Source organism: Rhinolophus sinicus, chromosome 17 (assembly GCF_057876585.1).
Source record: "Rhinolophus sinicus isolate RSI-liver-muscle chromosome 17, RSI-T2T, whole genome shotgun sequence".
Classification (NCBI taxonomy): Eukaryota; Metazoa; Chordata; class Mammalia; order Chiroptera; family Rhinolophidae; genus Rhinolophus; species Rhinolophus sinicus.
In genome coordinates this window covers 120,291,784-120,317,297 of record NC_142517.1, presented here as the reverse complement: position 1 = coordinate 120,317,297, position 25,514 = coordinate 120,291,784, and the positions used below count along the sequence as shown (strand labels likewise).

At 45.7% G+C, this 25,514-nt stretch overlaps 1 protein-coding gene and 1 long non-coding RNA gene across 3 annotated transcripts in view; one reads left to right on the top strand and one right to left on the bottom strand.

Annotated features, from left to right (window-relative positions):
• Nucleotides 1-25,514, top strand: part of LOC141572118 (uncharacterized) — a 116,123-nt gene that overhangs the window by 7,333 nt on the left and 83,276 nt on the right. The window lies entirely within an intron of this gene.
• Nucleotides 14,998-25,514, bottom strand: part of GYPC (glycophorin C (Gerbich blood group)) — a 44,670-nt gene continuing 34,153 nt past the window's right edge. The window contains exons 2-4 of one of the 2 annotated variants that reach the window (XM_074334953.2): nt 18,126-18,313; nt 17,447-17,497; nt 14,998-15,748 (exon numbers count right to left, since the gene is read on the bottom strand). In XM_074334953.2, the coding sequence (XP_074191054.1) occupies nt 15,552-15,748; nt 17,447-17,483 (234 nt within the window). In that variant the 5' untranslated portion in view covers nt 17,484-17,497; nt 18,126-18,313 and the 3' untranslated portion in view covers nt 14,998-15,551. The remainder of the gene's footprint in view (nt 15,749-17,446; nt 17,498-18,125; nt 18,314-25,514) is intronic. The other variant, XM_019749094.3, reaches the window with a different exon arrangement.

The window sequence follows — 25,514 nt, the reverse complement described above, 5'->3', positions numbered from 1 at the left end:
ACACTTTTGGCAGCAGGCAGTTAGCTCCAGCTTGTGCTGCAGCCTTTCTTGGGTGTCTCTTGGAGATCTGGGGGCCCCAGGCAAGAGGTGGCTGGCCTAGGTATTCTTTGGGCAGTTTGTGGAGTGTCCACAGGCTTGCTACTGGTGCAAGAACTGAATCTGCATGAACTTTGTGAATACTACTTGTACAACCATGGTGACTCCCTGCGACGTCACCCTGCTCAACTTGGGCAGCATCGCCAGGGGCACTGTCAACAGTGGGACAACCAGCCCAACCACACACCTAAGGAGGCTCTTTTAGCAGCTGAGCCTTATGGGCAGCAGGCAGATGGCAACAGGCCTGGGGGGTGGAGGCTGAGCCTTTTGCTATGCTTCCCCAGGTCCAATACTGTGGCACCCAGCCTCAGTTCACAGCAAGGTCACCCCACAGGCTTCCAGGTCCAGAAGAGGCTGCAACCAACTGCATATAGCTTTATAGCTCCTACCAGGTTGCCCTGGGCAGGTCACAGGCAAGGCTAAAATTGGCCTGCCTGGGACCCCTCCCAAGAGACACCAGAAACAACACATTCAGAGACCAGCTTCAGACCACACCAGAGCACTACCTGGTTAGCCCCACAAGCAGCACACCCAAAGGGTGGTCTCAAAAGGCACAAGAACCTGCTGGGATGAATCCCCCTCTGAAGGGTCACCCTCACATAGCAGTGCATATGTTGTGGGCATATCCAATACTCACAGCCAATCAGCCCAAGAGTCAAACCCACCCACTGATGTGCCAAAAACAATTATGACTCAACTATAAAAGGAAAATACACACAACACACACAAAAGACACTCCTAGAACACATGGCATAGGTGACCAAAGAGACTGAGCCATTGGACCACACAGAACACATACTACATGAAGCCAGCAGTGAACACTGACATAGGAGATCTACTTAATACATAGAAATGAACACAGAAAGGCAGCCACAATGAAAAGAAAGATGTCCCAAATGAAAGAACAGAAGAAAACTCTAGAAAAAGAATTAAATGAAATGGAGGCAACCAACTTACCAGAGACAGAGTTTAAAATACTGGTTATAAGAATGCTTAAGGAACTTAGAAGTTCAACAAAGAGATAACAAGCATAAAAGAGGACATAGAAACCATAGAAAAGAATCAGTCAGAAATAAAGAATATAATAACTGAAACAAAGAATACACCAGAAGAAATCAACAGCAGATTAGATGAAGGAAAGAATTGGATCAGTAATTTAGAAGACAAGGTAGCAGAAAACATCCAATCAGAATGAGAAGAAAAAAGAACTTTTAAAAAATGGAAATTGTTTAAGGGACCTCTGGGACAACATCAAGCATAACAACATTCACATCAAAGGAGTACCACAAGGAGAAGAGAGGGAGCAAGTGATTGAGAACTTATTTGAAGAAATAATGACTGAAAACTTCCCTAACCTGGCAAAGGAAGTAGACATATAAGGCCAGGAAGTGCACAGAGTCCCAAACAAAGTGAATCCAATGTGTCCCACACCAAGACACATCACAATTAAAATGGCTAAGGGTAAAAGACAAACAGAGAATTCTAAAAGCAGCAAGAGAAAGACAGCTAGTTACTTACAAGGAACTCCCATAAGACTATGAGCTGATTTCTCAACAGAAACTTTGCAGGTCAGAAGGGAGTGACATGAATATTCAAAGTGATGCAAAGCAAGGACCTACAATCAAGACTACCTTACCCAGCAAGGCTATTGTTTAAAAGTGAAAAAGAGATAAAGAGATTCTCAGACAAGAAAAAACTAAAAGACTTCATTACCATCAAGTCAGTATTATAAGAAATGTTAGAGACTTCTTTAAGAAGAAGAAAGGGGAAAACAAACAAATAAAAAATCCAAAATGTGAATAATAAAATGGCAATAGCTAGATACCTATCAGTAATCACTTTAAATGTAAATGTTTTAAATGCACCAATTAGAAGACATAGAGTAGCTACTAGCTGAACGAATAAGAAAACAAGACCCATACATATGCTGTCTACAAGAGATCCACCTCAGCTCAAAAGACACACATAGATTGAAAGTAAAGTAATGGAAAAGATAGTCACACAAATGGAGACAAATAAATAAGTTGGGGTAACAATACTTATATCAAACAAAATACACTTTAAAACAAAGGCTATCATAAGCGACAAAGAGGGATATTACATAATGACAAAGAGATCAATCCCACAAAGGGATATAACCCTAGTAAGCATCTATGCATCCAATATAAGAGCAACTAAATATGTCAAGCAAATATTGATGGGCATAAAGAGAGAGATTGACAGAAATACAATCATAGTAGGGGAATTCAACACACCATTGACACCAATGAACCATTCTTCCAAACAGAAAATTATCAAGGAAACAGCAGCCTTAACTGATACACTAGACCAGATGAATTTAATTGATATTTTCAGAGCATTCCACCCCAAAGTAGCAGAATATACATTCTTTTCAAGTGCACATGGAACATTTTCCAAGACAGACTGCATATTAGGCCACAAAACAAGTCTCAATAAATTCAAGAAGATTGAAATCATATCAAGTGTCCTCTCCAACCATAATGATATGAAACTAGAAATCAATTACAAAAAACCCTAAAAACCACACAATCACATGGAGGTTAAATAACTTACTACTAAACAATGAATGAGTTAACAATGAGATTAACAGATAATTCAAAAGATACCTTGAGATACATGAAAATGAAAACACAATTAAATGAAAAAAAAAAAAAAAGGAAGGTGGAGTAGCAATACTTATATCAGACGAAATAGACTTTAAAATCTATGGGACAAAGTGAAAGCAGTCCTAACAGGGAAGTTCATAACAATACAGGCCTATCTCAAGATACAAGAAAAATCTGACATAAACAATCTAACTTTACAATTAAAGGAACTGGAAAAAAGAACAGCAGACAAAGCTTGAAATGAGTAGAAGGAAGGAAATAATAAAGACCAGAGTGGAAATAAATGAAATAGAGTCTACAAACACAATACAAGAGGTCAATGAAACAAAGAGCTGATTCTTTTAAATGATAAAAAAAATATTGATAGACCTTTAACCAGACTCGTCAAGAAAAAGAAGAGAAGGCCCAAATAAAATCAGAAATGAAAGAGAAGAGGAAATTGAGACCAGAAAAATACAAAAGATTGCAAGAAAAATAGTATGAACAATTATATGTTAACAAGTTGGACAATCTGGAAGAAATGGGTAAATTTCTAGAAGCATACAATCTTCCAAATCTGAACCAAGAAAAAAACAGAAAATCTGACCTAGCAGATTACTACTAATGAAATTGATTCAGTAATCAAAAGTCTCCCAAGAAAAAAAAAGTCCTTGACTTCGCAACTGTTCAAAGAAGAACTAATATCTATTCTCAAACTTTTCCAAAATATTCAAGAGGAGGGAAGGCTTCCAAGCTCAATTTATGAGGCCACCATTACTCTGATTCCAAAACCAGACAAAGCCATCACAAAAAACGAAGATTATAAACCAGTATCCCTGATGAACAGGGAGATGCAAAAATCCTCAACAAAATATTAGCAAAACATTAAAAACATCATACTCTATGATCAAGTGGGATTTACTCCTGGTATGCAAGGTCGGTTCAATACCCACAAATCAATTGATGTGATACACCACATACTCAAAATGTAGGACAAAAATCATATGATCATAATAGTAGATGCGGAAAAGGCATTTGACAAAATCCAGTGTACATTTATGATAAAAATTCTCAGCAAAGTGAGAGTAGAGGGAACATATCTCAACATAATAAAGGCCATATATGACAAACCCACAGCTAACATCATACTCAATGGGGAAAGCTAAAACCATTCTCCTTAAGATCAGGAACAAGACAAGGATGTACATTTTCACCACTTTTATACAACATAGTATTAGAAGTCCTAGCCACAGCAATCAGTCAAGAACAAGAAATAAAGGCATCCAAATTGGAAAGGAAGAAGTGAAACTGTCATTATTTGTGGGTGACATGATACTATATGTAGAGAATCATCAAGATTCCACCAAAAAAAACAAAAAACTATTAGAACTGATAAATGAACTCAGTAAAATAGCAAAATACAAAGTTAATATTCAGAAATTGGTTGGATTTTTATACACCAATAAGTAACTATCAGAAAAGAGAAGTTAAGAAAACAATCCTATTTACAATTGCATCAAGAAAAATACCAACGGGTAAAGGCAGTAAAGACTCCAACATTACCCTTAGTAGTTAATACTTTTTCTGATGTATCTCCTTGGGCAAGGGAAGCAAACAAAAAAAAATCAACGAATGGGACTATATCAAACTAAAAAGTTTTTCACAACAAAGGAAACCATCGACAAAATGAAGTCAGCTTACTGAATAGGAGAAGATATTCACCAATGATACATCTGATAAGGGGTTAATATCCAAAAAATATAAGGAACTCATACAACTTAACACTAATAAAAGAAACAATTCAATTAAAAAATGGATAGAAGACTTGAATAGACATTACTTCAAAGAGGACATACAGACGGCCAATATACATGTGAAAAGATGCTCAACATCTCTAATTAGCAGAAAAATGCAAATTAAGATCATAATGAGATATCACCTCACACCTGTGAGAATGACCATCATCAATAAATAAAAAAACAAAAATTGTTGGCGAGGCTGTGGAGAAAAGGGACCCTCGTGCACTATTGGAAGAATGGAAATTGATACAGCCAGTATGGAAAACAGTTTGGAGGTTCCTCAAAAAATTAAAAATAGAACTACTATAAAGACCCAGCAATTCCACTTTTGGGTATTTATCTGAAAAAAATCCAATACACTAATTCAAATAGATATTTGCACCCCTATGTTCACTACAGCATTACTTACAATAGTCAAGACATGGAAACAACCTAAGTGTATATCAATAGATGATTGGCTAAAGCAGTTGTACATAGATATAATGGAATATTACTCGGCCATAAGAAAGAATGAAATCTTACCATTTGCAACAACATGGATGGACCTAAGGATATTATGCTAAATGAACTAAGTCAGACAAAGAAAAACAAATACCATACGATCTCACTTATATGTGGAATCTAAAGAACAGCATAAACAAAAAAGCAGAAACAGACTTGTAGATACATAAAACAAACTGATGTTTAACAGATGGGAGAGAGGATGGGGGCTGGGTGAAAAAGGTGAAGGGATTAAGAAGTACAAATTGGGAGTCACAAAATAGTAACAGGGATGTAAATTCCAGTGTGGGGAATACAGTCAATAATGTTGTAAATCTGTGTATAGTGTCTGGTGGGTACTGGATTTTTTTTTGGATCACTTCATAAATTGTATAAATGTCTAACCACTATGCTGTGCATCTGAAATTAATACAAAATAATTTTGAATGTCTACTATAATTTAAAAAAACAGTCACGGGGGATGTAAACTACAGCATAGCAAATATAGTCAATAATATTATAATAACTATGTACAGTGTTGGATGGATAATAGATTTATTGGGGTTATCACTTTGTGAGGTGTGTAAATGTCTAATCACTATGTTGTTTTGTACACTTAAACTAATATAATGTTGTATGTAATCAAAACAAAAAAATAATATGAGACCTCAGAACACATTGGGGTGTTGAGGCTTATATGCCATTCTGGAAAAAGAAGAAAGGGGGCAGGGTTCTAGGGTTTCAAAGAGAAAGCAGGCAACTCACAGGTAGATGAGAAAGAAAACGTGTGACAAGCAAGTTCTTTCTGGGCCACCTCTTAGGGTTGGGAGGTGCGAGTGTGGTGGGGAGAAGGGTACATCCGTCATGCTCCACATGTGAGCACAGCAGGATGACCGAGAGGTGAGAGGGTGGGTTCAGCTCCTGGTGAGGAAGACGTCTCCCACACTTAGAACTGCACCAGGAGTCGCCATCTCCCTCCCCACCAGAATTACCCATCCTGAGGCTGGCGGGTCAGGTGTGAGGGATGTACAAGGACCAGCATCAACTGGAGTTTGGACTTGAGGAGCCCATGGGCTGGGTTGGAGAGATAGTTCATCAGACACTCAGTCCTTTATTATCAGACTGAAGTCCGGCTGGTTTCCCTTCTGAATACCTCTTGTGTCTGTCTGCTCCTTTACGTCTCCAACTTCACATGCTCTGAGTGCTAGCTCACTATGGCTATGGATTCCTGACTGATCTTCCAGCTTTCTATTTGGCCTTTTCTTTATCCATCTTTTGGCCCTTTCTTTATCCATCTTTCTCCCTTCTGCAGTCAGTATGATTGCTTCAAAATGGGAAATGTTAATGTTAATGTCCCTTCCCCCTCTTCCCCTTCGCCTTCCTCTTTGCATGGCTTTTTGTCACTCTTAAAATGAAGTCTCCAGCCCTGAGACCCACCTTGCCCCTCCTCCTCTGTTCCCATTCTTCCATGCTGGCCGATGTGACAGCTGGTTCTGGTGCTGTCCCACCACAGGGACTTTGCTCATGCTGGTCCTCTCTCCGGATAACTGTCCACCACTGGCTCCCCTTCCATTTCTCTCAGTTAACTTCTACCCAATTGTCCACTCTTAGCTCAGGCATCACTTTCCATGGAAATCTTTCTTGATGTCTCCCCGCCCCCCCATTCTGTCCTCAGTAGTCATGTCCTGTTTTAATTACACACTGTTTATATGATAATTTCTCCCTTCCATGTCTGCTCTCTCTCAGGTTGTGAGCTCCATGAGAGCAGGTGCCAAGTCTGCTTTGCTCACCACCTGTCTAGATGGCAAAAGAATAGATGCCCAGACATACCTACTGCATAGTTAACTGAGAAATATTTGAGCAAAGGGACCCAGAAGAGGGGAATTTGAGAGATGAATGGCTAGCCTGCCCCTGCAGATAGGATGGCTTTCCAGGGTGTCAGGGTCGGCTTCCAGCAGTCAGTGATGATAGAAGGGCCCTGGCATGGGAAAGCTCTTCTCTTGGGTGCCTCCTCCCTGGTAAACAACTCTCACCTCTCTTCAGTGTAAGGATCTGTGTCCTGTTTGGGGTGGAGTTACAAGTAAGAGAGGGTGGGCTCAGACCCAGAGGCCAGGCAGGTGTTCCAGACCCTGCACAGCTTAGATGGCTGCGGTCCCCCTGGGACAGGAGTTTACTGTCATTATTTCATTTCTTGAGCATCAATTATATGGCTAAGAGGGAAGAACTGTGTTCATTAAGACACTGCTCTACACATAATGTTAATTTGGACAAATATTCTTGTTTCCTTGTAAAAATAATAGTTTACCTTTTGTGAAGATGGCTTGATATACAGCCATAATGAGAAACCAAAAATCTTGCTCAACTATCTCTCTTTGGCTTGAGAGCTTACACCCTGACATCTGGCTGATGGAAATGTGGTCTCATCGGTTACCTGTGCTAAAACCCCAGGTTTATGCTGTCTTAGCTGTTCTAAACCAGATAAATATTTAGTCAGTGTCTAGTTCATTTATTTCCTCAGCCCCAAGTTAGTTTATCCCCCATTACAATCTAATCCCAACCTTCCTTTATTAAAGGGGCTTTCTTAGAGCAGAATATTTGGATACAGAGCAGTGCTTCTCAACACTGTCAGACCCAATACCCCCTTTGTAGAAAATATTTTGTTACACTCCCTTAACTATATGAAATGAAATTCAAAGATAGGAAGACTTACCTGTACACATGATTTTTAAAAAAGTCAATAAAGCCCTGACCATAATAACATAGTAAAAAGGAGAAATAAAAGGAAAGCAATCTATAATAAAATGCTGTGTCTTATAATTTGCAAATGTCAGGCTTGACTCTTAGAAAATATAATGAAGTTATCAGATGTTTGCACCTACTTAAAATGGATAAATGTGGATGAAGAGAAAGGAGACAATGATTTTGTTGAAGTTTTTTCTTAATGTTTGACATTTTGAAGTAAGGGCTACAGAAGAATACTTATACATGGAATGTACTTATTCATGGGGTCTCTGTGACAGCCACAAATGCAGATTTATACAGGTGTTTTGTGTTAGAGATGAGTCAAATACCGTGAAAGGCATTGCTAATGTGACAGGATTTTCCCAAAAGAAGAGCAATTCTTCCCTTGAGTCACATGATTCTTGTATTTGAAAATCCAGTGTATGTGAAACTGGGTAAATATGCTTTGTGTCTATATGTACAATGATGTAAAGCTCAAATAATAAACAGGTCTGTCTCCTATATGAGTGTCCAGTAGCACATTCAAAAGTGGGTTGAGACCTGTCCACGTAGTGCAGAAGGGGGACCCATCATATCGATAACCTCAAGCACCCCAAAGTTCTAAAACACCCCTAATGGGCAGCAATCCCCATGTGTAGAGCCACTGATGGAAAGAGTGAGTGTCGGTGTGGCCCAGAGGAAACAATGCTGGGTCAGGGTTTCTACCTCTTTCTCTGTCTTTGCCCCACAGGCTATGAGACAACCATACCAGTAACAGCAATAATAAAACTCGGAGCACTCAGGGCCAGCTGGCCACCATGGTAGCTGCTCTACCTTCATGATTAACCCACATCAACCCCCTCCGGTGGGTGTTGTTATTCCCATTTTAAAGATGGAGCCAGTGAGACGCTGATGTTGGGCAACCTACATAAGTTGTTAATTTCTTACCTTTCTCATCTATCAAAAGAGGAGCATGACCTCTATGTATTTTCAACAGAGGAAGAACAAAGAGAGTGGATATAAATGTTTTCATTCCAATGGGCTATGGAAGTTCTAGTGTAGGTTGATATATCTTAAGTGTGAAATAACTCTAGAGTAATTAGTTCCCCACTGTGTGTGGCCACAGGAGATGTCCACCGGTGGTCAAGAAGAAGCATAAAGAGATTTATGTTTCCTGTTACAACCAGGAAGTGACTCTTGCGACCATTTTGGATTTAAAACGTTCTTCTGTTCTGACAGAAGCAGAGATGGTGGATGGTGCCAATGGGCTGTGGAAGAGTGATCCCTTGGTTTGCAGAGGGAGGGAGCTGCAGCCTCAGGGAACTATCCTTACAAAGGTGGAGCAACTGATGGCACAGAACAGAGCCTGCTGAGTGAAAGTGCCCTCCAAGAAATCAACAGATCCTTAGGGCTCTATTGTGAGCAAGGGCATAGGCAAAACCTAAGGAAGCTCCTTGATTTGTGATGAGGATAGTAAATTAAGAAGTGGATACTCAAGAGCTCACCACCCAGAGCACAATGGGAGCCAAAACCCTCTTTATAAACCAAGGTTGCTCTTTCTCTGGCAAACTCTGTTTAAGTGTCTTTATCAGATCATTGGTGAAAAGGCAATGGAGGCTGGTATAAACTATTGAAACTCCTCATTGAGTGTGTGTGTTTGTGTGTGTGTGTGTGTGTGTGTGTGTGTGTGTGTGTGTGTGATAAAACATTCTAATTGATTAAGGTGAGGGTTCTCTTTCTCTTTGCTGGAAAAGAAGAAGATCTCTTATTGGTGGATTAGGTGTGGTTTTATTTCTCTCCACTTTCTCCTCTTCCTCTTCCAGCCAAATGAGCTATACGCAGCAGATTCAAGGCTAAATAGAAAAACAAACATATTTATTACCAGCCGGACAGCCCCTCCTCCCACTCTGTCTTCAATTTGTACAGTGCACATGCTTTGGTTGGCAGGGCCAGAGCACAGGTTTGGAGAGGACCCAACCATGACAGGGGAAAGCATGTGTCCTGTCAAAGGGCTAGTGGTGAGCCCTAAATCTGTCACATTGCAATCTCAGGCCCATGTGGACATGGGACACAGGCTGAGTGATGCCCTGAATGACGGAATGTCCCCTCACAACTGAAGACCCCCTCTGGGATCTGCCCCCAGGATGCAGAGCAGCAGCAAAGCTCTGAGTCAATCTGCATGAGGAGGCTTGGGGAAGGCCCAGGGTCTCAGGACAAGCTTGTACATGCTCCTCCAGGGCCAGGTTAGGATGGTGGCCAGGTTTTGACTTTTGGACATAAGGGATCAGCCCTGGGTTTCTGGGGTATCAAAGGAGGGGATCTCCAGGTACTTTTTGACTTGGAGAAAAAAGAATAATAATTTCAGCTATTTGAAAAGTAAAAGGTGGCCAGAGTATTTGGCTAGAAGTCTGGGAGGTCTGCCTATCTTATGCATCCTTGGCAGAGACCTCTTGATCGGAGGATGGCCTCAGAAATAGAGGTTGGCAAATCCTGTCCAAGGTCATTGCCAGGGCTCTGGACTGTGACCTCACCTGTGAACTAAGACTCCCCACAAGATGCGTCCCTATTGTTCCTATGGTAGCAAACCAATGAAAGCAATCAAACCTCATGCACTAGCAAAGGGATGGGGAAATTTTCTCCTTTAAACTCCCCTGTGTTTCAAGAAGCAGAAGGTGCTTTCTGATTTGCTGGTGAGAAGTGGGGTACTTTAAAAGGCTCTGAGCCTGGGTGTTTAGCGCATGGCTAGGGTTTCATTTATGTGTACACGTATTCACCAAGTGTTTATTCAGCACTCACGCTACCAGGCACTGTGTTAGGCAGTGCCAACCTCGTTGGGAGACAATTCTCCATGGGTCTCTTACATTTCTTGTATCTTGTGAGTGAGACACGATCTGCCCTTTGTTCTGGCCAATCTCTTCTTGGATGTTTGTATAGCAAGCAGCCCTGGAAGATGGAGATTTTTCCTCCAGAGTAGAGGGCAAGCACCTTAGCAGTAGCCCAACAAAAGAGACCCTGGTTCTCTTAGCTGAGGCTCCTCTTCTGGAACTCATCCCACTGTGTGGGCAAACATCCACCTGGGACCATTTACATTGCTCACTGGGATTTGGAGACAAAGAGACCAGAAGCAGATATGCTGATGTCCGTACTCTTGCTGTATTGTGGCCATAAAGCCCCGTCTCTGAGGAAGGAGTCCGTCTTCTGTTGGCATCCACAGAGGTGTCACAAGCTGACTTGTTAACTTGCAAGCAGTTCCTCATAAGCTTATATCTGTGCCTTCACAGTTCCTCATAAGCTTATATCCTTATTCAATTTTATATTCAAAACATCTTAAAATTCAAATATTTTATCTTCATTTTGTTGACTAGCACGGAAGCAGAGAAGTTAAGTAACTCTTCTAGGTCACAGAACTAGTTAGTGCCAGAGGGGAGATTTTTGTTCAGCTCTGTCTGATTCCAGAACAATTCTCTTTGCATGACATGTGGACATGTTAAATTGTAAACGTGAAAGTGCCTGTAGTTCTATTTGTGGCACTGGGACAGCTAAAATCCTGTTGTCCCCTAAGTCACCCCATTGCTATGATGATAAGATAGCTCAAGGTAAAAAATGGAAAACAACTGAGCAGCGTCTTCTCCAAAGGAACACAAACAGGATACAAACATCAGGTGTTCATTCCATTAAGTTTAAGGAAACGTTTCTTCTCTCATAGTCACATGACAGTTAGCTTGAAGCCCAACCTACTGCCCTCCCTGTCCTGTGGTAAAAGGATGAGATCACTTTCCCAGCAAGCAGGATGGGTTGGGTCATGTGAAATCCAGAATAAAAGATGGGGAAGCTGGAATAAGGGAAGTGCCCCAGGACAAGGGATGTCTCCTCCCTTTGGCAGGGCCCCACAGTGACAAGCCTTTAGAAGCTCCCTTGCACATTTCCACAGTGCGTGCCCACGTGTGTCCTGTTTAACCTGATCATCGCATAGCCTGATGGGAGAGACTGACCTATTCCTCCAGTGACTCCCTATGGTCCATAGGAAAAGGCCCATTTCTTAGTCTGGGGCCCAAGACACTCCGTAACCCAGCCTTTGTCTACTGTGCAATGGGCAGGCCTCCCTTGCCCTCTGAAGCCTCCCCTAGGTCCACCTCATCCCCCAGGGGGAACTGTCTCTCCGACCTTGGTGTTCCACACTGATCTGTGCTACTTCCTCCACAGCATCTAGAGTACTTTAGGTCCCTGTTTTTCACGTTTACCTTCTCCACCCAGCATGAACCCCTTGAGGCAGGGTTCAGCAAGGTCATCCCCACACTTAGATGGGTACCTAACACATGTGTGTGTGGGTTGCAGCTGTATAATCAGACACACACAGGTACATGGTCTATCTGTCTCTGGATCTGAAAATTCATCATTAAATGTTCTTGTTTTGGGGTTGAACCCTTTTTAAAAACACAAACCAGTCAAGAAGGGTCAGTTCTGACATGATGTCATCTGCCATGATGTTCTGACATGATGTCGTCTAGCCAATAATTTTCCTCTTTGATAGGAGTGACTGTGTGGCTGGTTCCTGAGTGCTTGAGGTGTGAATGAGGTATGATCGATCTGAAAGCTCTTGTCACCTTTATTCTGCTAACCATCCTGCCAAGGACCAATAGTCTAGGACTCCACTTGGGTACGAACCACCACTCTGAGCTGCCTCTGTCCCAGGCCAGCTCTCACCTGGAATGGGGATGTTGACACAGGAGCCCAGGTCACCATTGGCCAGGCCATCCTGCTGGCAGAGACCTGGCCTGGGTGCTCAGACCCCAGCACTGTGTCATTCTAGCAGCCCTGAGTCCTGGTGCACCTGATACCCTCCCGCTGATTCACCTCAGCCTGTGGCAGGAAGGAGCCTCCTCTTTCTAGCCTGCTGGTCTCTGGGCCCTTAGACCTGCAACAAACCCGTCAGTCTTTCTGACCATCTGTTCGCACAGGTCTGAAGGGAGGATGAGACCATCCACCTGCGAGTGTCACGGAGAGACTAAAAGGAGGAACCATGTGTAAAGGGCTGGGATTTCACACATAGTGTGCTAGTTCCGCTTCCTTCTTCTTCTAGCCCCCCTTCTCCCCACCCCTTCCCTTTTATGGCCCCCTCTTCCTTTCCTCTCCTCTTTCCTCTTTTCTCCTTCAGAGTTCTTGGAGGTTTGGTGTGTGCATTGTTATGCGTATGTGCGAGGCATGCTGCATAGACTTCAGGGCGTTGTTGGGGAGGAATCAAAGATGAGGAGAATGCTCCCTGACCTGAGGGGCAGGTGCACCATTTATTTGCACACCAGTGTGTATTGCATGCACGAGTGTATGCACCCTTGTGCACGGATGGGCACGTCAGCTAAGTTGCTTCACTCCTTGGTGTGGTAGCCTTGCCTCTGCATTTAGCCTATGCCAACTCCATCCTGGGTGGTATCTGGACTGGTCACCTTGGACAACCCGAAGCTTTCAAGTCACACTGCATCTGCCTCTGAATGGGACTGGGGACCCAGTGGGCCAGGAGCAGGCTGTGCTTCCATACAGTTTTCCAGGACACTGGGTAAGCAAGGACGGTGAGGACCAGGGGAGGTGAGGGAGATGAGGTGAGGGGCCAGGGAGCCAGGCTTTCATGAGCCAGTTCTCAGAGAGCAGTAAGTCCAGAGGGCTGCTGGACCAGAGGAAAGAGGGAGGGAGAGAGGAATGGAGGGAGGGAAGGAGGGAGGAAGGGAGGGAGGGAGGGAGGGAGGGAGGGGTGACCAACATTCCTCTTCCCCACAAGGACACTAGCCCTCAGGGAGGCCCAGGGGCTCTAGGCTCATCCTTTCCCTGGAGCCTTTTTTAAAACAAGGCATGTCTATGTGTGGGTTCTGGGTACCTGCTCTGGACAGTGATCTGTGCTTATAATCCTTGAAGACGAGGCTACATACCCGCATATTCTCAAAAACCTGAAGGGATGTCACAAAGGGAAGTGATGTTAGAAGTCATTTAGTACTTCCCAAGTGTGTCCTGAGGAGCTCTTGGTCCACAAGTTGGTGGTAGGTATTCTGGGAAGAAATGGGATCTCTGGACACACACACTCTGCATTCATCTCCCTACCCACCGCCACCCTGAGTCACAGCACACATGGAACACTAAAGAGGCTGGGAAGCCTTGCACGGTTTTAACTTGGCTTAACATGTCACTTTCCAAACCTGTTTGTATATGGAGCACCTTTGTGTTTGGACTGTTTATCACCATTTTGCCAAGTACATTCTATAGATCAGAGTTTGGGACATGTGGATAGAGCCAAACCCTTCATTTTATAGATGAGACAGTGGAGAGCCAGCGAGCTTGGGTCACCCAGGGAATGGTCTCATCTTTTGGCTAGGTTCCTTCCATCACCTGCTTCTTTTCTTCTCTGTGTCTCTCTCTCCCATGACAGCCCTATGACTTCCAGCTCCTTTGGTTGGTGGCTATTCCCGACTGAGTTTGGATCCTATTATCTATCTAGGGAAAGTGACCGAGGACCTTTTTGCTGACTCCCAGATGTAGATGGTGCAGCTTCCAGAAATCTGAGCCCTAGGGAGTTCCTGGTAGCCAGGCTGTGGTCTTTAATCCTGGAGCTGCTGGTCTCTGGGTGATTGCTGAGCTGCTGGGGGTCTGAGAGAGATTCTCATGAAAGAGGATGGTTAATAAGTTTATCTTCCTTCTCTGCTATTCGTTTTAAATTACGGTTACTGCTGAGGAAGCATTTAGAAGTAATGCCATAAGGAACTTTTGCTAACCAGCACATACACACTATATATCATGTACCACTTATCCACGTCAGAAGACATCCCTGAGCACAGGGCACACTTGTCCCTGCCATCAACCCTGAGAGTTGCTATCATGGAGGCATGTCCACTAGAGGAGCGAGAGCCTTGAGGTGAGAGAGGTCAAGCAAGTTGACAAACCCAGGGCCCAAACCCAGTAAGTGGGGCTCTACAGTCTGTGCTCCAACCATTGTTCTTACAGGAAGGATAGGGTTCACTCATATTTGTTTAACAGGTCCATGTTTTCCAATACCGTGCATTAGAGAATCAGGGCTTCAGCCAGAGACCTGGGGGCTGGTGCAACCTATTTCTAGAGTGATATTCTACCCTTACATTTGTTTCATGAAGCTGGTGCCTGTGTGGGGAAACGGAATGCTCCTCATGGGTCCCTCCCTTCCTCAGTGGGCCCAGGAGACCTTGTGCTGTCTGGGCTGGGGACTGGCAATGGAGCCAGGAGGAGACTGTCTGGTCCCCCAATGCATGTAAACTATCAGAGACACACAGTCACACAGGTGAAAAGCCAGGCCTGGGCGGCGTTTATTCTCCGACAATTATAGTAATGCTAAGTACTCAGTTACATTACAAATTTATTTCTAATCACTCAGAGCTGGATCAATGGGAGACAAAAGTACCTTTAGCTCCGTCACCTGCTGTTCCCCCAAATGTTAAGGATTGATATTTGATGCCATTGTCCCCAGTTAGGTACTGATAACTCCCTTCCTTGCCCGCCCCACCCCAGGCTCACCCACCCCACTCACACCCAGCATAGGCTGTCATACCATACTGATGACAACCTGCACCGCCCAGGAAGACCCAGACTTTTTCCCTTTGGCAGAGCAAAAACCGACTTCCTGGGCGGTCACAGCATCCCGGGGTCCCTGGGAGAGGCCTCTTCTGGCTCGATTCCTCCTCCTTTCCTCCCAGCTCTCTGGCCTGGCATCTAGTGTCCCCAGGCCGGGTACGTATCTTGGGCCGAGGTGGGTGCTCCTGCAGTCTGCGTGGTGGTGCAGGTGGCAGAGTGAAGTTGTGGAGTCAGAGGCGCTGAGGGAGGTGAGGCCCGGTGCCCCTCAGATAAAGTACTCCTTTCTGCTGCTGTCACCGGCATCCTGGAGGGATGGGTCGCCCTGCAGGGCCACATCTGCGCTCTCAGCAAACTCCGTGCCCTTGGCCTCATTGGTGTGGTAAGTGCCCTTGTGCCGGAACATGTAGTGTAGCATGAGGACGAGGAGGCCGACCAGGACGAAGGCCACAGCGGCGATCACGCCTGCAGGTGGGAAGAGAGGCACAGCTCTTTCTGGAACTGCAGGAGGGCTTCAGGACACACATGGGTTGGAGCGGGACAGACACGTTCCTGCAGCAAACACCAACCCCAGACGGCTGGCTCATTCCTGCCACTCTTCTCCCTGCCCTGTGTTTGCTCACCCCTCATCTGTGCCCATCTGAGTTACCCCTTCTCTCTCTCTTCTCTCTGTCCTCCCCCCCATTCAGCACTTTGCAGACTGAGGCTGGAATAGCATCTCTGCCTTGGTCCCTGCTGGGGACAAGGCACAATGCACTGAGGAAATCAGACCTATGTGCATAATTTGTATAATGCAATTGTGTGGGTTCGCCTAAAACTGAGGGGCTCAAGGGACTCAGGACTTTCAGTTTTAAAACCAGGAAAATCCCAACAGATGGGTTTCCTGGGGCATGGGACTTACTGTCCTAAAACCAGGAAGGTGCCTGATGCGCACTACTGGGGGGAATGACTAGGTGATGGGCAGCGTCCCGAGCTGGGGCCACTGGGACAGTTGGGGTGAAGGGCAGTTTTACTGCTTGTTGCCCCGCCCCAGCTCCTCTGTGCTCCTGGGAGGTAGGGTCTTCAAAGAGTCTGCAGGGGAGCAGGGGTTGGCCAAGAAAAACACTACAGAGGGAGGGGATCCTAGAGGACGAGTGTGAGGGCGTGGGGTGTGGGAGCATTTAGCTCTTCCTTTCTGTTTGAAGTCAGGGGGAGTCGGGGTGGGGGTGGAGGATGAGGTTTGGGGGCTTGTGCCATAGGACCAAGTCAGTCATGGCCTTGGGGCGATGGGTGAGGGCGATGACTGGAGAGTCTAAGCAGGTCTAAGCGGCCCCCAGGAGTGGGGGTTACAAGTTTAGGCATTTGCTTTAAAGCTACAGAGCAAGCCCTCTTCCTTGACTCAGAATGTAGGTTTATTTGGGGGTTTTGAGGCTGTTGGAGAATATGGGGAGGTTAAAACTCTTCCTACTAAGTCCCACCTTCAAGGAACAATTTCCTAAACTTCCTGCTGCCTTCAGGACAGCACTTCTGTCTGTATGATGTTAATAATGTTGTGTAAGAAAATGGAGTGGTCAGTGGTCCGATGAGCTGGAGAACATCAGAACTGAGCAGCAGTCTTGGAGGGCCTGCCTCTACTTATTGATATCTAATTGTAAAATCCCTGAGCTGTTAATGAGCTGAGGAGATGTGGGCATCTCAGAAGGAAACAGTAGATTACACCTCCTAAATCTAGTCCTTCCTAAAGCAGTTTGGTGCCAATGGTGACCAGTGGGGCCAGTGCAGGGTTCAAAGCAAGGCTTTAGGATGGGGGATGGGGACATGGGCCCAGGAGATGGAATGAGGTGGGATGGGGAGACAGAGGAGAGTCCAGGGAGCCCTGGTCCGTCCGGCCGCGCCGCCTCCACCATGAGAGTGGTTCTAACTCCAGCTCCTGATTTCTGTGGATCTATGGCCTTGTGAGGGCCCTGACATGGGTGCCCTCAGTGGCACTGCTCTCACCTCACCCTCACTAACTACGACACTGTGCTGGACATTTTTTTACAGGGCCAGACTCTTCCAATCTCCATTTGAAACCACTTTTGAGAGAGGGAAAGCCCTGGCCATGCCCCTGCTCCCAAGGAGGGTTCTCTGCTTGGTGTTTCCTCTCACCCTCCTGGCTGCTTGAAGGGCCCCAGGACAGCTCACCTGCAATGACGGCGATATCCAGTGTCTTTTGGTCCATCGTGGGGTCAGTGTCTATGAACAGAACAGAGGAGCCTAAGTTGAGAGAGGAAGTTGCCCGACCAGTAGTATCTCAGCTGAGTCTGTACCTTTTGCACACATGTGAGCAGCTCAGTGAATGGGGGGGTCCAGAGTGGACAGGGAACTGCGTGTTGTGTGGACAGGCCTCTGGCCACAGGTCAATGAGCCGGGCCCAGGCTCTGCCTGGCTGTGGACAGAGGTGGAGAGCACAGGTGACCCACCAGGGGGCCAGACACAGTTCTGGCATCTTTGGGGCTGCACGCGTGTGAGGGATGGACTCCCTGCTGTATCCCTGTGGAAAGTGGCGCCTGCACCTGGCAGGTGCTTTACAGACGCCTGTAGAAGCAAGAAGGTGGGCCGCACTGTTGCGTTTAGTGCTGGCACCACCTGCCTTTCTGACCTCAGCTTTTCTCATGATAATGGTACAACCAGACCATGTGTGGAGTGTCCACGAATGTGGAGTGTCTGTGCAGGCCAGGTGTTCCCTTTAGTTGCCGTCCATCTGTTATATAACGTGGTCTTCACAGCAATCCCATGACGTGTGTGGACACTGAGGCTCAGAGAGTGACATGCCCATAGTCACACGGTCCAATGGCAGCCAGGGCTGAGCCTGTGCTCTCACCTCTTTTCTGTCTCTTGAAACCCCTCCCGGAGGGCTCCCATCTGGAGGTTCCTATAGGTCTGTGCGTCCTCTTCCCTGTGGGAAGGGCCGCCCGTGGCACTCTCCAAGTTACTGAGTGTGTTTTTCTGAAGCTCAGTGGTCTGGCCAGAGGGCTAGGATCTCAAGCTGCATGTTACTTCCTCTCTCCTCTGGGACACGAGAGAGAGCAAGGATTTATTAGACCATGGAAATATCAATGTTAACATGGAAATCCCATGTTCCCATTACAATGACTACACAATTAAAACAGAGAGGGCTATTTCATAACAGTCATTTCTGCTCAGAAAATCACTTTAATCATAGTGCAATGAGGTCATTCTCCCCAGCACAGCTGCCAGTTGCCACTTTCTGATAAGAAAGAGACAGTTGATGCCACAAGGGACAGTACCGTGTTTCCCCGAAAATAAGACCGGGTCTTATATTAATTTTTGCTCCAAAAGATGCATTAGGGCTTATGTTCAGGGGAAGTCATCCTGAAAAATCATGCTAGGGCTTATTTTCCGATTAGGTCTCATTTTTGGGGAAACCCAGAAGTGGAGTGAAGCAGAGGCTCCAGGTTGGAGGACCTCAGGACAGCCAGGCCAGGGGCTGTGGGGCGACCACGCAGCCTGGAGGTGGGGAGAGGGCAGAACAAGGCCTCAAGTCAGCAAAGAGAGGAGGCGCACACTGGGAGTTGGGCGGGGAGCCGGCGGGACAGGCAGGTGCGGGGCGGTTGAAGCCTTCACTGCACTGAGACTTGAGGCAGGAGGGGCAGGAACGTTCAAGTGGATGTGGGCCTCTGCGACCCAGGGCGGACAAATGCAGCCCGTCATTTAGCATCCAACACATAGTAGGCAATAAATATTTGCTGAATGCCTGATTGGAATGAATGCATACATACAAGAATTCATGGACTCAGAGTCTGCTCTTCTGGACTTGACTCAATCACTTAGCGCCTCACAGCTCAGGAAGAAAGAATAGCACTTAAATTGGCACAGATGGTTATACAAGCTCAAATACCCAGGATGTTGTTAGGAATTTTCTATCTGAAGAAGCATTTCTGTTTTTATTATCAGATCTGCATTTTACTTGTTTTTATTTTTAAAAATTTATTTCCAACTACAGTTGACATATAATATTATATTAGTTTCAGATATATTGCATAGTGATATATATTAGATACCTACCTTATGAAGTGCTCACCTCGATAAGTCTAGTACCCACCTGACACCATGTATAGTTATTACAATATTACTGACTATATTCACTATACTTTACATCCCCGTGACTATTTTTTAAAACTGGCAACTAGTACTTCTTAATAATCCCTTTCACCTTTTCACCCTTCCCCCCAACTCCCCTCCCATCTGGTGACAACCAATTTGTCCTCTCTATCTATGAGTTTGTTTCTGTTTTGTTTATTCATTTATTTTGCTTTTTAGATTCTGCATGTAAGTGAAATCATATAGTGTTTTTCTTTCTCTGTCTGACTTATTTCACTTAGCATAATACCCTCTAGGTTCATCCATGTTCTACTAACTGGTAAGATTTCATTCTTTTTTATGGCTGAGTAATATTCCACTGCACATATGTATCAGCTCTTCTTCATCCACTCGTCTATCAATGACCACTTAGGTTGCTTCCATATCTTGGTTATTGTAAATAATATGCCAATGAACACAGGGGTTCATATGTCTTTTTAAATTAGTTTTTTTGATTTCTTTGGATAAATACCCAGAAGTGGGATTGTTGGGTCATAAGGTAGTTCTATTTTATATTTTTTGAGAAACTTCCAAACTGTTTTCCATAGTGGTTGCACAAATTTGCAACCCCAACAGTGCACAAGGGTTCCCTTTTCTCCACACCCTAATCAAGACTTGTTGTTTGTTAATTTATCGATGATCGCCATTCTGACAGGAGTGAGGTGATATCTCATTGTGGTTTTATTTGCATTTCTCTGATGATTAGTGACATTGAGCATCATTTCATATGTCTATTGGCCATCTGTATTTCCTCTTTGGAGAAATGTCTATTCAGGTCTTCTGCCCATTTTTTAATTGGATTGTTTCTTTTATTAGTGTTAAGTTGTATGAGTTCCTTATATATTTTGGATATTAACCCCTTATCAGATGTATCATTGGTGAATATCTTCTCCCAATCGGTAGGCTGTCTTTTCATTTTGTTGGTGATTTTCTTTGCTTTGCAAAAACTTTCGTTTGATGTAGTGCCATCTGTTTATTTTCTCTTTTGTTTCCCTTGCCCAAGGAGATATATTAGTAAACCTATTACTAAGGGTAATGTCTGAGAGTTTACTGCCTATGTTTTCTTCTAGGAGTTTTATGGTTTCATGTCTTATACTTATGTCTGTAATCCACTTTGAGTTTCTTCTTGTATATGGTGTAAGAAAGTGGTCCAGTTTCATTTCTTTGCATGTATCTGTCCACTTTTCCCAACACCATTTATTGAAGAGATTGAATTTATCCCATTGCATAGTCTTGCCTCCTTTGTCATAGATTAATTGACCACCTAGACTTGGGTTTATTTCTGGAAACCTCATGTGGGTGTTGGCAGTAAAGTGGCTGAGTTGTGCGACAACTCTGTTCTTCTGAATCTCCAATGTGACCACTCAAGTGCAGGCCTCACCACAAAGTCAGGGCCAAGGCCAGATGGCCAAGTGCAGGGACCACAGAAGCTTCCTGTGAGCCATGGGTCCGGAGAGGGAGAAGAGAGGGAAGGGCTGTCCTGCTCCTACACTCACCCCCGTCCTTGGGTGCAGGGAGGAGTGGGGAGGCAGACCAGTGCGCTCATGCAGGTCTCAGGAAATTCCAGGTGTGGGAGGAACGTTCCTAGACTATGGAAGTGACGCTAGGTATCCTGGAGGTGGGGAAGGAGGAGGAGCACTGCGCTGGTTCTCTGCGCATTTACTAGGCGGAGGTACTGGGCGAGACTGCCACTTAAGCTCCCTCATTTAATCCCACAGCAAGCCAGCATAAGGGAAGCATTCTCCTTTCTTTAAGTTACAGAGAATAAAATGTATGCTCAAAGAGGTCAAGTAACTTGTTGAAATCTCAGAGCCACAAAAGGGCAGAGCTTGTATTTTTACATGAAATTCCCTAGCACAGTAGCACCTGCTGCCAGGGCTGGGAACAACTTTCTCCTGTGCAACCTGCAGTTTGGCTGCAGCCTAATCACCACTGGTGCTACACGTCCACAGGGTGGCCAGCTGCCTGTCCTCTCCTCAAAGGCAGCGGCCCCTGGGAGCCCCTGGGAGGGACTGCCTTTCATGTAGGCGACCTTCTCTGCTCCAGCTGGCAGCTCGGCACAGCTAACAGGATGCAGGACTGTAGCAGCAGCTGGCTCCTGGGGAGGGGACGGGGATGTGCTGTTTCTCAGATGTTGACAGAGAGCAGTGGTCAGGTGCTGGCCCCAGGGACAAAAAGGGACCCTCCTCTGTGGCCACCAAGACCCTCCCTTCTCTTGTGTTTTCAGATGAAGTTGTGCTGGGAAGTTCTCTTCTTTTCCTGCAAGCCTCCATCTTCACACCTCCCAGTCCTCCCCGCTAGTGGCTTTTCCATTAGCAGAAGCCTCAGGGGTGGTGGAGAGAGTGCCCACATCCTGTGTCCCATCGCCCACATGGTCCAGCAAAGGGGAGGAATTCCGGCACAGAGCAAAGGACTCTGGGAGAGTGAATGCGTTTGAAAGTGAAGATGACTTCAGACTAGGAGGCCGGAGTGTTCTGGAAAGAGGATTATTTTAGTCTTCAGATCATGAAGGTAGACACAGGTTTTTCGTGGGATCCTCGGAGAGTTCCTGCTATGATACAGTGTCCATGACAGCTGTGCAGTGGCAGCCACATCTCTCGCCTGATGAGTGGCCAAGCTCTGTGCTACTCACGGAGAACCTTCTATTTTAAGAGGCCCACAGATCTGCTTAGAAAAGTCAGCTTACCAAGTGCTCTCACGCCTTTGTGTGAGTCTGACTTGGGTTCAGGAGGAGGAGAGCTATCGGAGGACGGACAGGAACTTTTTGGTCATGGAATGTTCCCCTTGGCTCGCATTGGAGTTTTCTCATTTCTGCTTCAGAGTCTGGCCTCAAATTCCTTATGCAAGGGAAGTAGAAATCACTTGACATTTGAAGTTTATTAACTGACTTTTCTTTTTGGTAGGAAAAAGGTCAAATACATTTACTTTTCTTTGATGGTTTGTTGTTATCGTGACCTGAAAAGATGTAGCAGGCATGCTACAACTGGAAAAGAATTGGCCTGAGGATACAAGTGCCCCCAAAGAAATAAATAACTTATTACCCATCCATCCACCTCTCTTGCAAGGCAGCCAGTGCTGGCTGAGCAGTGAACACCTGCCCAGACCCAGGCTCTAAGGGGAGTGGAGAGGACGGGGTCTGTCCTCAGGAAGCTTATGACTCGGTTGAGGAGACACAACCTATTTATATGAAAGGTTAAACTGCCAACACTCTCTGTGTGATAAAGTGTCAAAATGAGCAATACAGATGTGCCTGGGGTTTTGTAGAGGGGACTCAACCATCATACTGAGCTCCAGGACTTCCAGATTCTACGACAGTGAGGAAGCTCATGATTCTGTTTGCTCTTTCCTTCCTTCAGCGAGCTTTCTCCAGCACCTGCTGTGTCCCAGCAACGTGCTCCCTAGGCAAGGCAAGGCTCCTGCCTTCAAGGAGCTTCCTGTGCAGCGGACAGACGCAAATGCATCTGCGGGTACATTTAGAAAGGGTCATTCTCTTATGTTCTCACAAAAGGCTTCCTGGAGGACGAGGTCCCCGGGTGGGCCTGCTGAGAGCTGGGGTCTGCAGTGCCAAGAGGAGAACTGGGCACAGTGTTAAGAGAAGGACATGGAGGGAAAGCTCACGGGGGAGTAGTCAGGAGAGCTTTTGGTCCTAACTGCTATGATGCCTGGTCCCTGTCTGTCAGGGGCTGGGCTCCAGGCAGCAGCTGGTTGGATGCTGGGGTGGGGTGCTTAACCTACCTGCGTCCTCCAGCACAGCCACCCTTCCCATCTGTGCAAAAAGCATGTGTCCATTTACTTGGCTCGCAGATTGAATTCACAGGGCAAGGTGGTACCTGGCCAGGCAAGGCCCGTCAGAACTTGATCACCTTGGTCAGAATGTGCCTCCCGGTCTCCAGGTCAGCATGATTGCCCTCACTGTCCCTGCATGCCACTTTATAAACAACCTCCCCATTCCTAGGGCTGTCCAAACGCTGTGCAATGTAATGACGCTGCTCTGACACCCTGTGAAATGATCTAACCATGCTTTCCTCCTCCTCAACCATGCTCCCGTGTTCCCTGCTGCTACTGCATGGAAACGGGACGGATGTCTGGAGGTGCTGACGTCTTGCAGGCTGCAACACACCTGCCATGTCGGAACCCTGCATGGTGGTTGGAACACTGAGGCCCTTGAGGCCAGAGGCCAAGGAGATGTGGCCTCTCTGCTCTTGATAAGAGCATTCCCAGCATCAGGAAACTGGGGAAGAGCAGAAACTCAACAATCTGAAGCAGATTGTAGGCAGTGTCAGGGAGGGAATCTCTTCCATGTGTGCATGTTGGAACCTTGCTCAGGAGTGTTTCACATCTAGGCATGTGTTTGGGGATATGTTCCCTGGAAGGGCCTGGAAAGAAAGGTGAGGAGGCTGTGACCCACAACCCATAGTATCTGGTTCTGGGGTTTCTCACACCTGTATCTCCCTGCTTTTGTCCCAGAGGGTTTTTCTTTTCTTCTTCTTTGTTTTAAACAGCTTTATTTGAACACAATGACCAGTCTGTCTGCCTCAGTTGAGCTATAGGGTTTAAGTAAAAGGAAAGAATGCTATGTCTCCATTCTTGGGCCAGAGTGTAAAAAAAAAAAAAAAAAAAGGGAGCATGGCAGCATTCGCAGGAATGTGCTGACTTACGAAAAAGGAGGAAACAGATTGCTGTGTTTATCAGCACTGAGTACACAAAAGGCCCTATGGAATAAGGAGGTCAATGCCCTCAGGAATCTGATTAGTCTTCTCAAGTGGAACCGTGTTCCACCTTCCCCATCTTGAGGTGGGATTACACCTATGGTGTCAGGTGGAATTTCTCAGGCTAATAACCTCAACTTTGGAGTCCCCTTTTTCGCATCTGCAAAATAGAGACAGAAAAACCCCTATTTAATAGGGTTCCTGTGGGCTGACATCTAAGGCTCTGGTTCTCAAACTTGGGTGTACATCAGCATTGCCTGGGGATTTGTCATAGCACAGATCACTGGACCACTGTCCCCACCACGCCAGATTCTGAGTCAGCAGGTCTGAGTGGGCTGGAGTGTGTGTATTTCTAACACATTCCTAGTGATACTGCTGGTCCAGGAGCTCTCCTCAGAGAACCACTGAGCTTGTGACCGTAAGAGTGGCTATAGACCACATCACTCAGTTCAAGTGCTGTTACCCAGCACTCCTTTGCAAGAACTGGGGACCCGGTACCCCCTCAGCAATGCCACTAAGCAGTGACAGTCACAGCTGCCGCCTCCACAACTCTGAGCTCAGTGTCCTTTCTTCAGAGGCCAGCGGATATAGTTGGAAAGCTGGCATAGTGAACTCTGAGCATTTTTCACCTCTGCTGACTGCCTGGCCCCAGGAAGAGCTGGGTGAGGGGACAAGGGGCCCTGTGACAGGATCTTGAAGGAGCACATGCCCTGTGATCAGTGACTGATCAGGGATTGCAGGTGTCCCTGGCTTATCATCTAAAAGACCCTAACATTTCTCAACACCTAAACTATGTCACGAGCTACACTTGCTTACAGGAACTGAAAAGGGTTCCAACTGCAAAGACCAAGGTGCCAAGTGCAAAAACCAAGATGCTGACGGGGCATTACGTGCAAAAGGGATGTGAACAAAGGGGCCGAGAGCAGCAGAAGGATAGCTGTGCATGCCCAAGAGAACGCAATCGTTCCACGCAACAGCCTGTAAGTGCAAAAGGCTCCTCCCGGTTGAGGAGAACATGCTATTTGACCATGAACTCATGCTTCTCCATTTTTTGACCAAAGAATAAAGTTTCTGTTCTGCTTTACTGAACTCAGTCTCTTTCTACTGACGTGAATGGCATTGGGCAGAAAGACCTTGGTATGGGTCTCTGACTCACAAGGGTCAGTAACACAATTTCCTCATCCTGGTGCTTTGGAAATTCTGAATGTGTTCTGAGCTGTTCAGGGACGACCATTTATATGCTGAGTGATTTCAGTGAGTCTACAGAAAGAAGGACAATCACTGCTGATGTATTTAAGTGTCCCTGGGCTCTGATGGTGCCCCAGGGAGGTACTTTTCCAAAGGAAGGTATCTAGGGCACCCAAATGGCAAAGTAAATGGATACTTGGAGATATTTTGAG